The sequence below is a fragment of the Scardinius erythrophthalmus genome (genome assembly GCF_964197995.2).
Source record: "Scardinius erythrophthalmus genome assembly, chromosome: 9".
NCBI lineage: Eukaryota > Metazoa > Chordata > Actinopteri > Cypriniformes > Leuciscidae > Scardinius > Scardinius erythrophthalmus.
In genome coordinates this window covers 18215892-18229127 of record NC_138229.1, presented here as the reverse complement: position 1 = coordinate 18229127, position 13236 = coordinate 18215892, and the positions used below count along the sequence as shown (strand labels likewise).

General features: G+C 37.3%; 1 protein-coding gene across 1 annotated transcript in view; it reads left to right on the top strand.

The window, feature by feature from the left end:
- Positions 1-13236, top strand: part of yes1 (YES proto-oncogene 1, Src family tyrosine kinase) — a 32951-nt gene that overhangs the window by 16283 nt on the left and 3432 nt on the right. The window contains exons 3-11 of the mRNA XM_081374785.1: positions 571-670; positions 1942-2040; positions 3206-3309; positions 3412-3561; positions 5679-5834; positions 7597-7776; positions 8292-8368; positions 9131-9284; positions 10297-10428. Of these exons, the coding sequence (XP_081230911.1) occupies positions 571-670; positions 1942-2040; positions 3206-3309; positions 3412-3561; positions 5679-5834; positions 7597-7776; positions 8292-8368; positions 9131-9284; positions 10297-10428 (1152 nt within the window). The remainder of the gene's footprint in view (positions 1-570; positions 671-1941; positions 2041-3205; positions 3310-3411; positions 3562-5678; positions 5835-7596; positions 7777-8291; positions 8369-9130; positions 9285-10296; positions 10429-13236) is intronic.

The window sequence follows — 13236 nt, the reverse complement described above, 5'->3', positions numbered from 1 at the left end:
CCAAACAGAAAAATCGACAGCACTCATGTACATGTCATACCCGTTAGGCTTCTTAACTTGGCAGGCCTGTGTGTGTGTGTGTGGCATAGCGGATGTAATCAGCTGGTCGCCGTCGGCCCTCTGTTCTTCACTAATGGATAATCTTTTCTCGGAGGCCTGTTTAGGTTTAATCCAACCAATTCCTTTTGTCTTCCCTCACACTTAAAACCATCTTAGCTCTGCTGTATTTCTTCTTTGCGTCCAACTGGGCCATCCATAAACCATGCTTGTGAAAATCCCATTGTTTATGTAGCCAAGACAAAGAGCGAGCCAGCTAATGATAACTGTCTGTAGAGATGACCAAGCCAGGAACAAAAATCAATGAACACCTCATTTAACGTGTCTATAAATGCTTAACCAAACTCTGTTATGTGGCTGAAATAGCATCTGATGCTGTAATTTCAAATGTAAAAAATTAAGTTACTTTGCAGCTAACTAGCCATTAGCGTACTATCATTGTATTGTCTGAGCCTGTGATTTGCATCTTTACCCAAACTTTAAACATTCCACCTACATTGATTTTTCTTGCAGGCGGCATAACTTTCTTTGTGGCCTTATATGATTATGAAGCCAGGACATCAGATGACCTATCCTTCAAGAAAGGCGATAGATTTCAGATCATCAACAACACGTGAGTTCCTTTCCTCTGCTCATACACTCACGTCCACTCCGGGGTGACATGGCTTGAGCATGTCGTGCTGCATTAAAGATGAAGTAAATAAGCGTGTGTGTCTGTGTATAGATATATATAGATGGATACATACATAATGCATACCAACTAGGGTTGCAAAGGGGCAGAACATTTCCAGAAAATTTCCATGGTAAGTTAAGTTGGGGAATTTTGGAAATATTCCAAGTTGGAAACTTAACGGGAATTAATTAGAAATTTGTGGTAATTTATACAAACTGTGTCAGATACAAACATAAATGTAAACATTTTGTTTGGCCATAAGCAGACATGCATGCAATCTAATACAAATTAAAAAAATGACTTTTTTGACTTTGATTTATTTGTGAGTTGAACTTTCATTGATTCTTTCATAAAAGCATGCATGTTGAATAAAATAAACATATTGATTCAGGGGTGTGGCCTCAAATAGCCATGCAGTTGCTGTGTGCATGTGATTGAGAAATGTGCAGGGTAGAAACTAAAAACTGAATATGTATGCAATCTGGTTGTTTTTACCAAGATTATGCTGCAAGATGCTTTTTTAACAATACATTTAATTTCTCTGTTATAGGCTAACCTTCTAATTTCTAGTTTATTCCTGTTAATTCCCATGGAAAGTTTCCAAACAGAAATTTGCAACCACCAAATTAATATAGCTTATTTAGCTTTTTTAAAATGAATATAGCTTAATAGCTTATCAAATTATATAGCTATCTTTGTGACCAGTTTGAGTTTTAGCCCATTGGAGTGAGGACCTTTTGGCAGGTCTTCACTTCTGACACCCCTTTAAAGGGCTGTTTAAGGGTTAACATTTGGTTTTAGGGTTAAAGTTAGGGTTAGCCATTTAGTTGTGATGGTAGTGGTAAGGGGCTTGGGATTGCATTATATCAATGAATGTCAAATATAGTCATACAAACATGGTATGTGTCTGAGTATTTATTTATTTAATTATTTCCTTTTTTAATCCATCATTGTATTCCAAGTTCGTCGAGGGTGAAATCTGTCTGGCTTGATGTATTTCCATAATGGGCCATCTGTTGAACCGCTAGCCAGGCTTAGCATTCAATAAATGCTCACTGCTCAAATTTTTTCCTTCTGTAACGACCCTGACATTTTTAATCATACACTTCAAATTCCTTCACTTCCCTGCATTTTTACTGTTGATACTGTTCTGTTTGTGGTGAAGGACATGAGCATGATATCTCGGTTGTGTATTTTGCTTTGGCCCATAGAGAGGGAGACTGGTGGGAGGCTCGCTCCATCAACACGGGGCAGAAGGGCTACATTCCCAGTAATTACGTGGCCCCTGCAGACTCCATCCAAGCGGAAGAGTAAGTAACTCCTCTCCTCCTGTGCTTATCCAATCATCTCATCCCTTCATGCCGTAATTAAGAGAGCGTGATGGCCGGTCACACGTACGCCCAGAGCCCTGGTGCTGACAAACACACCAACAAACACATGACTGCAAGACAAAAGACCCCTATTATTTCACTTGGGGTGGGTTTTCTGTTGTATTTCTCTATACAAGCTTTGCTTTCATTCTTTGCCATTTTTCACTTTGCAAATGTTTTAATGCATTATTTTATTTTAGTTATTTTAAGTCAGTTTTTGACTTTAAAATGCCCTTTAAATGTAGACAATATTTAATCATGATCATGTTCATTCATTAAAAATAGCATTCTGCATTTTTCAATTAAAAAAGCAGTGATGTTGAAGTAGTAGACCTTGATGTTTTTTCACTGCTTTATTACAAATCATCAAGATATAAATCAGCAGTTATCAAGATGACTACTTTGAATTCCTTTCACTTTTGGGGTCAGTAATATATCTATATTTTTTTAGAAATTAATTTTTATTCATCAAGGGTGCATTAAATTGATCAAAAGTGACAGTAATGACTTTTATAATGTCACAAAAGATTTCTATTTCGACTAAATGCTGTTCTTTTGACATTTATATTCATCAAAATAATCATGGTTTCCACCTAAATATTAAGCAGTACAACTTTTTTCAACATTGAGTTTTGCCTTCACAAGAATAAATTACATTTTGAAATGTATTCAAATAAAAAAAACTGTTACTTTAAACTGTAATAATATTTCCTAATATAATTTATTTTATGTATTTTTGCATTCAAATAAATGCAATCTTGGTGAACATATGAGACTTCTTTCAAAAACATCTTTCTGGCCCCAATTTTTTTTATTCGTTGTAAAGTTTTTTGTTTTATTTTTTTGTTGTTGTTGTTTTTGTTGTATTTTCCTAGTTACCTAGACACTGACAAATTCATTCAGGACAGATTCAGACCAATTTGATTGACTTAAGTCAGTTTTTCTTTTCAGAGAAAATCATTCTTCATCAGACCTTTTTTTTTTTTTTTTTTTAAATACTAGTTTAGTTTTCATCAGACTGCCTTTTATATGTTCCAGAGCATTCCAAACTCCACATTAACATGGCTGGGCAAGTGATTTATTTTCATTTATTTCCATCTCGCAGATGGTACTTTGGAAAAATGGGTCGTAAAGATGCAGAGCGACTGCTACTGGTTCCTGGAAACCAGCGGGGCACATTTTTGGTCCGAGAAAGTGAGACCACTAAAGGTAAGTGAATTGCTATCTATCTTAAGACATGTACAGCACTGGTACTCAAAACCAAACTAAATCAGAAATATTTTAATCTGTTTCGTCCTCTCATTGTGGCAGGGGCTTACTCTCTCTCAATACGGGACTGGGATGAGATGAAAGGAGACAACGTGAAACACTACAAAATCCGAAAGCTTGACAGTGGCGGCTATTACATCACCACAAGAGCTCAGTTTGACACTCTACAGAAACTGGTGAAGCATTACACAGGTTAGCACATTCACTTGGGTCAAGTTTTGAGTCCTACTGAAGTTATATGATGTATACACTACCATTCAAAAGTTTAAGTTGGTTTAAGTTAAGTCTTTTTATGTTTTTGAAAGAAGCCTCTTATGCTCACCAAGGCTGCAATTATTTGTAAAAGCAGCAATTTAAAATGAAAAAATAACTGATTTCTAATTTAATATATTTTAAAATGTAATGTATTCCTACAGCAAAGCTGTATTTTCATCATTATTACTCCTGTCTTTAGTGTCACATGATCCTTCAGAAATCATTCTAATATGCTGATTTTGTGCTCAAGAAAAATGTATTATTATTATTATCAATGATGAAAGTTGTGCTGCTTAATATTTTTGTGGAAAGCATGATACATTTTTTGGGGGATTCTTTGATTACTAAATAGTTCAAAAGAACAGCATTTATTTGAAATATATACCGTCACTTCTTTTTTCAGTGTAATGCATCCTCCTTGCTGAATAAAATAATACATTTCTTTAAAAGAAGTCTTACTGACCCCAAACTTTTGAACCGTAGTGTAGAAAAACCTAAAGAAACAATATTGTTTATTGTATCTTCTTCCGATACAAATGGACCGTAAGTGTTTTGAGCAAAACTTGACATGGCCAGAAACTTAGTGTGGAGTACAGAAGCCCAGAATACCAGGCATGTGGAGATGGCAGGGTGTTGGTTTGAAGCTTAGGGGTCTCAGTGTGACTAGCGCTAACAGTTGCCTGACGGCTGCTGTGAGAAACGTGTCCCCGTTCACCCAGACTGTCAGTTAATCTTGGCTTAGTTTTCACAGGAGAACCTCTGAGAGGGCTTTTAACATCGACACTTCTTTGATCTTATGAGACGTTACGTGAGTGTCCTGCCACAGCTCTGTTTTTGTAGCTGACGTCAGTCCCCACAAAGCAAAACCATCAGATTCTCCTTATTGTGGTTCTGTCAAGCCATCAAACCAGTGTCATGTTTACCTCAGCGTTTAAGCTCTTAAAGCAGGATTACTTGATATAAACTACATTACAAAAAGTATGCGGTCACTCTTTTAATCTAAGGGTTTGGCTTTTCAGCTACACTCATTGCTAGCAGGTCCATAAAATCAGTCATACAGCCATACAATCTCCTTTAACAAACATTTACTGTAGAGCAGGGTGTACCTATTCTGTTCCAGCCTAACAATGCACCATGTATAAAGAAGGGGTCCATTTAGAAATGGTCTACTGTGTTTGGTCTGGAACAAGCCTCCACAAGCCCAATGCTGTTTTTGTTGTTTTAAAGATGTACATTTGATTGAACACATTTTGTTCAGTTTAATTCTTATTGCTTAATATTTCTGTGGAAACTGAAAAAAAAATTCAGGATTCTTTGATTGATAGAACGTTCAAAAGAACAGCATTTATTTGTTATAAAAATATTTTGTGACATATGTCTTTACTGTCACTTTTGATCAATTTAATGCAACCTTGCTGAATAAAAGTATACAGTTGTTTTGGAATAATCTTACTTCCCGCAAATTTTTGAACAGTGGTGTAAATCTTAACTCTAAATAAAAGTACTGTAAGTCCCGATTTGCAAAGTTCCAAAATGTAGTAGAAAATCTTGCCAGAAGAAGGGATGCTGTTAGGAAGGACCAACTCAAGGCCATTATTGTCTATGTTTAAACTCCCACTGAGAAGTGGATTTAATTGTTTTCTGTCAGGCATTTCATACAACCTGTCACAGACCTGAGGACCTGTGAAAGAAACAAATTTGCTGTTTAGATTCATCTTATCTGAAGAATGTCAAAGCTTAATGAAAGGCCATCAGTCCTTGTCTGGCTCTCTCTGTGAGACCCGCTTTGTAGATTTTAATCATTTTGTTGAAAGACAGTGATTAATTGGCTTTATGGCTGGTTAAATGATGAATGTCTTTTGCCCTCACCTAGGTCATTTTGTAGTCTTATTCTTAATTGTCCCCTTTTGTTTGAGATTTGGATATGGAAGTCTGGATATGGGCGTGTCAGGCGTAATTTACTACAGGGAAAACTAGTCTCATCTGCATAGGGTTTATGACCGTTGTGTTCTCTCTGACATCACTCTTATGCGTGTGTGTTTGTGTGTGTGTAGAGCATGCAGATGGGTTGTGTTACCGACTGACCACAGTGTGTCCGACGGTGAAGCCCCAGACTCAGGGTCTGGCTAAAGACGCATGGGAAATCCCACGAGAGTCACTGCGTCTGGAGCTCAAGCTGGGTCAGGGCTGCTTCGGAGAGGTCTGGATGGGTAAGACAAATGAACTCAAACTCATTCCCCAAAGCACCTGGCACACATCACCCCACTGTCCTCTTCTGTGAATGTCATATACGTCTGTTGTTTAATAAATGCACCACAGAACTTAAGTGTTTATGTACTACCGTCACAGCTCTTAAAACTAGCTTCACTGCAAGCTCCAACATGCCACATCATAGAAAACTATGTCAGAAATTCTGCTTATTGTCTGAGAATGTTTGTTTCAACATGCATAATAGGCTCCACATTACTGTTTTGTCATGAGCTGGCAATCTGTCATTGCCGTTTAAGCGGTTTGCTCAATTGTCTGTCCTGGCAAATGTACATATTTCACCCGTTTTGGAAGATTTCTTAAAGGGGTCATCGGATGCACAATTCACTTTTAAATGGTGTTTACATATAAATGTGTCTTTGCAGTGTGTGGACACAACCACCATACAATGAAAAAAATCCATTCACTCCATTTTTCAAATCCATTTTTTTTTAATCCTCTAAAAGTCTAATGTCGACACGCCCCACGGAAGAGAGGGGTGGGGTGAGCAGTTGCTCATTATTATTTAAAAAGACATGCACCAAAATGTTTTTTGAGAAGGTAAAAACAAGGGGGTAAGTACCTTCTATGGGGGCAACCATTCATCACCTGCTGTTAGCATTCCATTGACTCCCATTCATTTTGGCGTCACTTTGACAGCGAATAACTTTACATCTGAGGCGTTTAAAGACTCCATTTGTCCATTATTTATTTCTAAAGAAACACGAAAATGTATAAAAGGTTCCATTACCTTGTATCTTACACTATGGCCCCGTAGAAGCTGTTTTTGTAAAAATAGGCTAACGATTGCGTCATAACCACGCGACTCTCTGTTGCACAGTAGAGAAATTACCGTATAGACAGGAGGAGAAGCTCACAGGCAATCAGGGGGGACGTGGAGGCATAAAGTCCGATAAAGTCAATGGAGAAGCCCATAGAGAGTCATAAAGTTGCTCCTGCTCCTAGCTCATGGACACCTTCTACTCATGCTCTCCATCTCTGCAAGATTCGGAAATGATTCTGATTTATCTTGGCACAGCTACTAGAAGACTTACAACTGTCAGACAGGTTGCTCACGTCACATCTACGTCGTCAAGCTCAGTTTGAGTCTGCGCAGTATGCTCAGCCATCAGGAAGTGAGTGCTTCTGATTGACTTCACTTGTCTCCGTTGAAGTCTATGGGGTCGCTGTGCCCATTTCTTTTACTGTCTATGGGTAAAAAGGGTGTTGTTTTACACAACCATTGAGAAATTTTAACCAAAGTATGTTACATACTTTACATGAAGACCCTAAAGAATCATACTTGTTTGAAAATGGGCATTTGACGACCCCTTTAATGGAATTCCATGGACTTCTTGTGTATAAATCTTGCTTTTGGTATTAAAATATTTCAGTGTTCCCACATTTCTTACTACTAATGAGGTTTTCATACTTTTCTCCTCTGATGATTTCTCAGATCCTTTCTGATAATTTCTTATTAAATAGACAAATTAAAGGTTTTGTATAAAAAAAATTAAAATAGGCTTTATTTTGGGTTTTTATATTATATTTCGCATTTTACTTTTTATTGTAAAATCAAAGAATTAACACTTCAGTTCCACTTCTGGATTAATAACGGGATTACACAGGGTTGTTGCTCTACAAAAACAATGTTTTTTGTGTAATTTTGTTTTGATTTGCTTTCTTTTGCTCTCTCATTTTGTTTATTCTTTTTTTTTCTTCTAGGTACTTGGAATGGCACGACTAAAGTAGCTATAAAGACTCTGAAGCCGGGCACCATGTCTCCTGAAGCTTTCCTGCAGGAAGCCCAGATCATGAAGAAGCTTCGGCATGACAAGCTGGTGCCCCTGTATGCCGTTGTGTCCGAGGAGCCAATTTACATTGTCACTGAGTACATGGGCAAAGGTAGCTTGCATTCTTGTTCTTCACTTCCTGTTTATTTTTAAGCATCAGGACCTATATTCATTAACCACTTAATGAATACAATTTTGTAACTAGTTTTATTGTTCTTATATTTTTTACGTTACAACCATATCTTATCTTACATTACAACATCATTATTCAAATTATAAAACATTTATAATTTACATTTATAATTAACATTTGTTCATATATATTTTTTTCTAATTATGTTTCATTATATTATTTCTATAATTAAAAAAAGTAATGTAAGACCCGTTTTATAATTTGGTGTTGAGATGGTTGCAATGTAAAAAAAAAAAAAATCCTAAATATTGATATAATATATGTAATACATATTCAATTTAAAATATATTCTGTAGAAATATGATTATATAAACATTATTTCTTGTTATTTAAATTTCATATTCTATCAATTATAATATGGTTCATATCCAGTTTTAATTTTTTTTTAAATTTTGACGGAAAAGAAAGCTTTACTCTTTGCCTCTCTCTTTCAGGGAGTTTGCTGGACTTCTTGAAGGAGGGTGAGGGCAAGTACCTCAAGCTTCCCCAGCTAGTAGACATGGCTGCCCAGGTGAGAGAGAAACCCAACCCCCGATCCACTGTTAACCAGCCTCTTCCTCATTAAGTAGCACACAGCTGCCCAATCATTAGTAGAAGCAAGTCTCAGTGAACCTCCCAGAGCGGCAGGGTTTCAGTTTCAGTCTCCATCTGGCTGTCATATTTATTTAATATCTGATATGACATCCTGCTGCCCGTGTGTCTCTCCCAGGCACTATGATCTTCATTTCCCGCCTAATGCCTGGAGCACTTAACCGCCACTCCTGTGGGGCCACTTCACTTTAATGTCCACTCAATTCAGCTCTGTTCGCTTAAAAAAGCTTGCTGTTTCTCTCTCACGTTCCTCTCTCCTACTGCGCTCGCTCACTCTCTCTCCTCCTTGAGCTCCCATCACTGCCGCATTGCTTGGCTGAGGCTTCAATCTCCCTCTCACATCTCAGCTTGCGAGACGATGCTTATGAAAACCTTTTGGACAGTTTTTCAGTCTGAGATTGTTTGTTTAATTCCCTCAAGAATATTTTGTCCTGTTTTCTTCTAAGCTTGTGTTCAGCATCCTGTTTGTTTATCTCACCCACACGCAGCTATTTGGAGCTGCTGTTTTCACATCTGAACATTGGTTTAAAATGTAGATTTTTAGCACCAAAACTTCAAACATGTGTGCCCCCTTATCTGAACCCATAAATGCATCATTCTGACGCTCCTAAAATAGGATTTCCATGACAGGTTGATTTTTAGAAGCGTTTCTGGAGGCTTGATTTCCTGTTGTCTTGTCCAGATTGCAGATGGTATGGCCTTCATCGAGAGGATGAACTACATCCACAGAGACCTGAGGGCTGCTAACATCCTGGTGGGAGACAATCTGGTCTGCAAGATCGCCGACTTTGGCCTGGCTAGACTGATTGAAGACAATGAATACACTGCTAGACAAGGTATGTGGATGGAAATGCAATATTAACACTTTCTATAATTCGCCCTGAAGCGATAATTACATAATTTCCTGTTCATGATCTATCTGATTGCGGACATATTTGAAATAATCACGATTATTATGCACTTTAAATTCTAATCACGTATTGCCATCTGACTAGAGAATTTTAAATGAGTATAGAATTATTTCTGGTCTCTTTTTCCGGTGCAGTAGTGTGTAATATGAGCAGTGCATAATGTTATAAAATAATACAAAATTATATTTTATTTCTGTAATAATATTCTGCTGGGTTGTCAATGAATAGTGGATGAAGATTTATAATAATAATTTAAACACTATTATTATTCTACCCCTGTGCAAATTCTGTTTACAAAACCTGAATAGAAAGGCCATTATGGCCTTAAACATTATTATAAACTCTAAGCTTGATTTGAAAATGAAAGCAAGCTGGGGGGTTTTCATCCACAAAATCAGACCTTTACACAAAATATGCATGGTGAAATGTATAACTCACAATCTTTAGTCTGGAACAATGCTGCTACTGGCAACAAAGCCATTGTGCTGGAAGTTACAAGGCAATCAGCATCTAATCATGCAGAATTACCTCAATTACTATCTGAATCCATTATCTCCCAGAATGCAAGTTGACTTGCCATTACCTACATAAATTGATGATGATTTTTCCCTGCAGGGAGTCTTGAAAGCGCTAAGGCCTCTGGGCAGTAGAGAAAATGACACATGCATTTGTTTTTGTAGCTGTTTCACTAGTGTTCCTTAGTGATCGATGTATGGGAAGGTTTTTTATAACAGATTCTCACATGCCCTTCACTACTTTAACTATCAGTAATGGTAAATTACCGTTGGTAAATGGTAAACAACAAAATTTCATATTATCCATTGAATTGAGTTGTGTAGAAGTCAATGGGATGTTTTAAAATGCTGACATTTGCTTTTAGTAATAGCCATTGACTCTACTGCAGTAATTTAGAGATTGTGTGTCATTGTTCCTCTAGGAGCCAAGTTTCCCATTAAGTGGACTGCACCAGAGGCAGCGCTGTACGGCCGATTCACCATTAAATCTGACGTCTGGTCCTTCGGTATCCTGCTGACTGAGCTGGTGACCAAGGGCAGAGTGCCATATCCAGGTAAAAACATATTTTTCACTCATTGTATCATAATTGCACTTTAATTTGGTTTGAGGTAAACTTGTGTGCATATTTTAAGGGATAGTTAATCATTTACTTCCACTCATGTCATTCCAAACCCATAAGACTTCAAAACACAAATTAAGATTTTTTATTATTGAAACCTGAGAGGTTTCTGTCCCACCATTAAAAGTCTAGGTAACCAAAATTTAGAAGATCCAAAAAGGTCGTAATGGCGCAGTTTGATCCAAGTTTTGTGAAGAAATATGATCTATTTGATGAACAAATTTAATTTTGGCTCTTTTTTTTTCACATCTAAACAATAATCGGCACATGCATAAGCACATCACATATGGTAAACACGGAAGCTCAAACGTGCTTGCCTGATGCACAAGAATCAATAAGGTTTGTTTGTGTGACACACTAGCTTCCATGTTTACCATATGTGGTGTGCTCTATGTATGCGTTGGATAAAAAAATCATTATATCTGTTTATCATATAAATGCACAAGACTTGGATTAAACCGCTTGGATTATGACGCCATTATGACCATTTTGAGTCTTCTAAGTTTTGGTTACCTGGTCTTTCAATGGAGGGACAGAAACCTCACAGGTTTCCTTTTTTTTTTTTTTTGGGTGACCAATCCGATTAGTATCATACAGCACCAGACACACCTGAACCAGCTAATCATGGTCTTCAGGTTTCCACTAAATGTACAGGCAGGTGTGTTCAAGCAGGGTTGGTGGAACTCCAAACTGAGAGTTGCAGATACCACTGTGCCCCCTACTGGAGGAGAGAGGCACTGCTGGGTGTGTCATTACTACTCTGAAGGAGCCATCTGGCTGAGGCGGGCATGAAAGACTGACTGGGCACCAGTTCTTTTTTTAACACCATCTGTCTCTTCCCTCTCTGCACTTGTCCCTCACACGGCCTAGTCTGTCATTTGTAGTGCTTACCTAAAGCATCTCACTGATGCTGCACATCACAAACCCAGTTAGGCTTTCATCAATCATTCAGTCGTACACTATTAGAGTCGGTCCATTATTGATGGACATCTGCTTCCATGCAGAGCGCTAGATAAGGCTGGATTAATGCGACAACTTTGTTCAAGTGCGGGGAAGTTTGGCATAGTGGTTAAAGATCTGGGCTGGTTGCCAAAGGTTTGTTGTTTTGAACCCCAGTAATTGAGATCCTTATTCAGTATTGTCTAGAATCACATTTTTGCTTTTGAAAGAAATAGAATATTCTGTTCACCAATGCAGCTTTCTAATTATTAAAAACAACGTTAATATTATTATTTATGATTATTCATAGGACTGCTGAAAAAACGAATTGATTACAGTTTTCAGTTTTCTCCATATTAATATTAAAACCACATACAGTATTTTAAATATTTGTTTAATGGCCAGTGATACCAGTACTGATACAATTTCTGAGGATGCAGTGAATAATTACAGCCTGTAAATATTATAGTATAATTGAAAGACATGCTTTAAAACTGCAACTTATCAGACTGCTTTTATTTATCATTTATAAATAACACTAGCAAGAGGGTGTAGGGTAAAAACTCATGCTGCTTTAATTATTTTTAATGTTTAAATAGCAAAGATTAATCACAGAAAATATTTCCAAGCCCCAGTTTTTTAATTACTGTTTGCAACAATTTTCTATATTTCAAAATCTGATTTTACATGTGATTTGCAAAGTTCCACTTTCAGCAGCCATTACTCCAGTCTGATAAAAACACGAGAGTTCATAGAAATGTCTTAAAGGGATAGTTCACCCAAAAATGAAAATTCTGTCATCATTTACTCACCCTCAAGTTGTTTCAAACCTGTATGAATTTCTTTCTTCTGCTGAACACAAAGGAAGATATTTTGAAAAATGTCTGTAACCAAGCAGTTGATGGACCCCATTGACTTCCATAGTAGGAAAAAAAAATACTATGGAAGTCAATGGGGTCCATCAACTGCTTGGTTACAGACATTTTTCAAAATATCTTCCTTTGTGTTCAGCAGAAGAAAGAAATTCATACAGGTTTGAAACAACTTGAGGGTGAGTAAATGATGACAGATTTTTCATTTTTTGGTGAACTATCCCTTTAAGGAATCATTCTAATGCACTATTTTGATACTTGGAAAACATTTCTGGAAAACCAGTTGTGCTGCTGTATTTGAAAGTGTGAAAACTGCAGTACAGAATTTTGGTTTAAAAAAGGCTGAAAAGAAGCACATTTCTCGGAAGGCTATTTCACATATTACTGTTTTTGAGAGAAGAAAGCAAACCGCATCAAACAGTGCAGAGAGAGAGAGAGATGAGGAGTATATCACAGTCTCTAGTTTGAGAAACAAGCCCCTCACTGGTGCTCAGCTAGCAGCTTCGTTGAACGCTGCACTCTAAACACCACTTTCATTCGTAACGGTGAAGAGAAGACTGAGATGATGCTGGGCTGACCCTCAGGCAGAGTTTAAAAGAAAAAAAAACGTAAAAAACTAAAGGGGTCATCGAATACAAAATTCACTTTTATATGGTGTTTGCATATAAATGTGTCTTTGCAGTGTGTGGATGCAACCACCTTACAATGAAAAATATCTATTCACTCTAAATATCTATTTAATCCTCAAAAAGTCTAAACCCTCTCAATAATCAAGCCTTTTGGATTTTCTGAGCACTATGATGTCATAATGCTCATGCTTCGCCCACGACCGCTGATGACTGTCTCGTATTAGCATATTTGTGCCCTCAGCCATTCAACACCCCCACGGAAGAGAGGGGTGGGGTGAGCAGTTGCTCATTATCATTTGAAG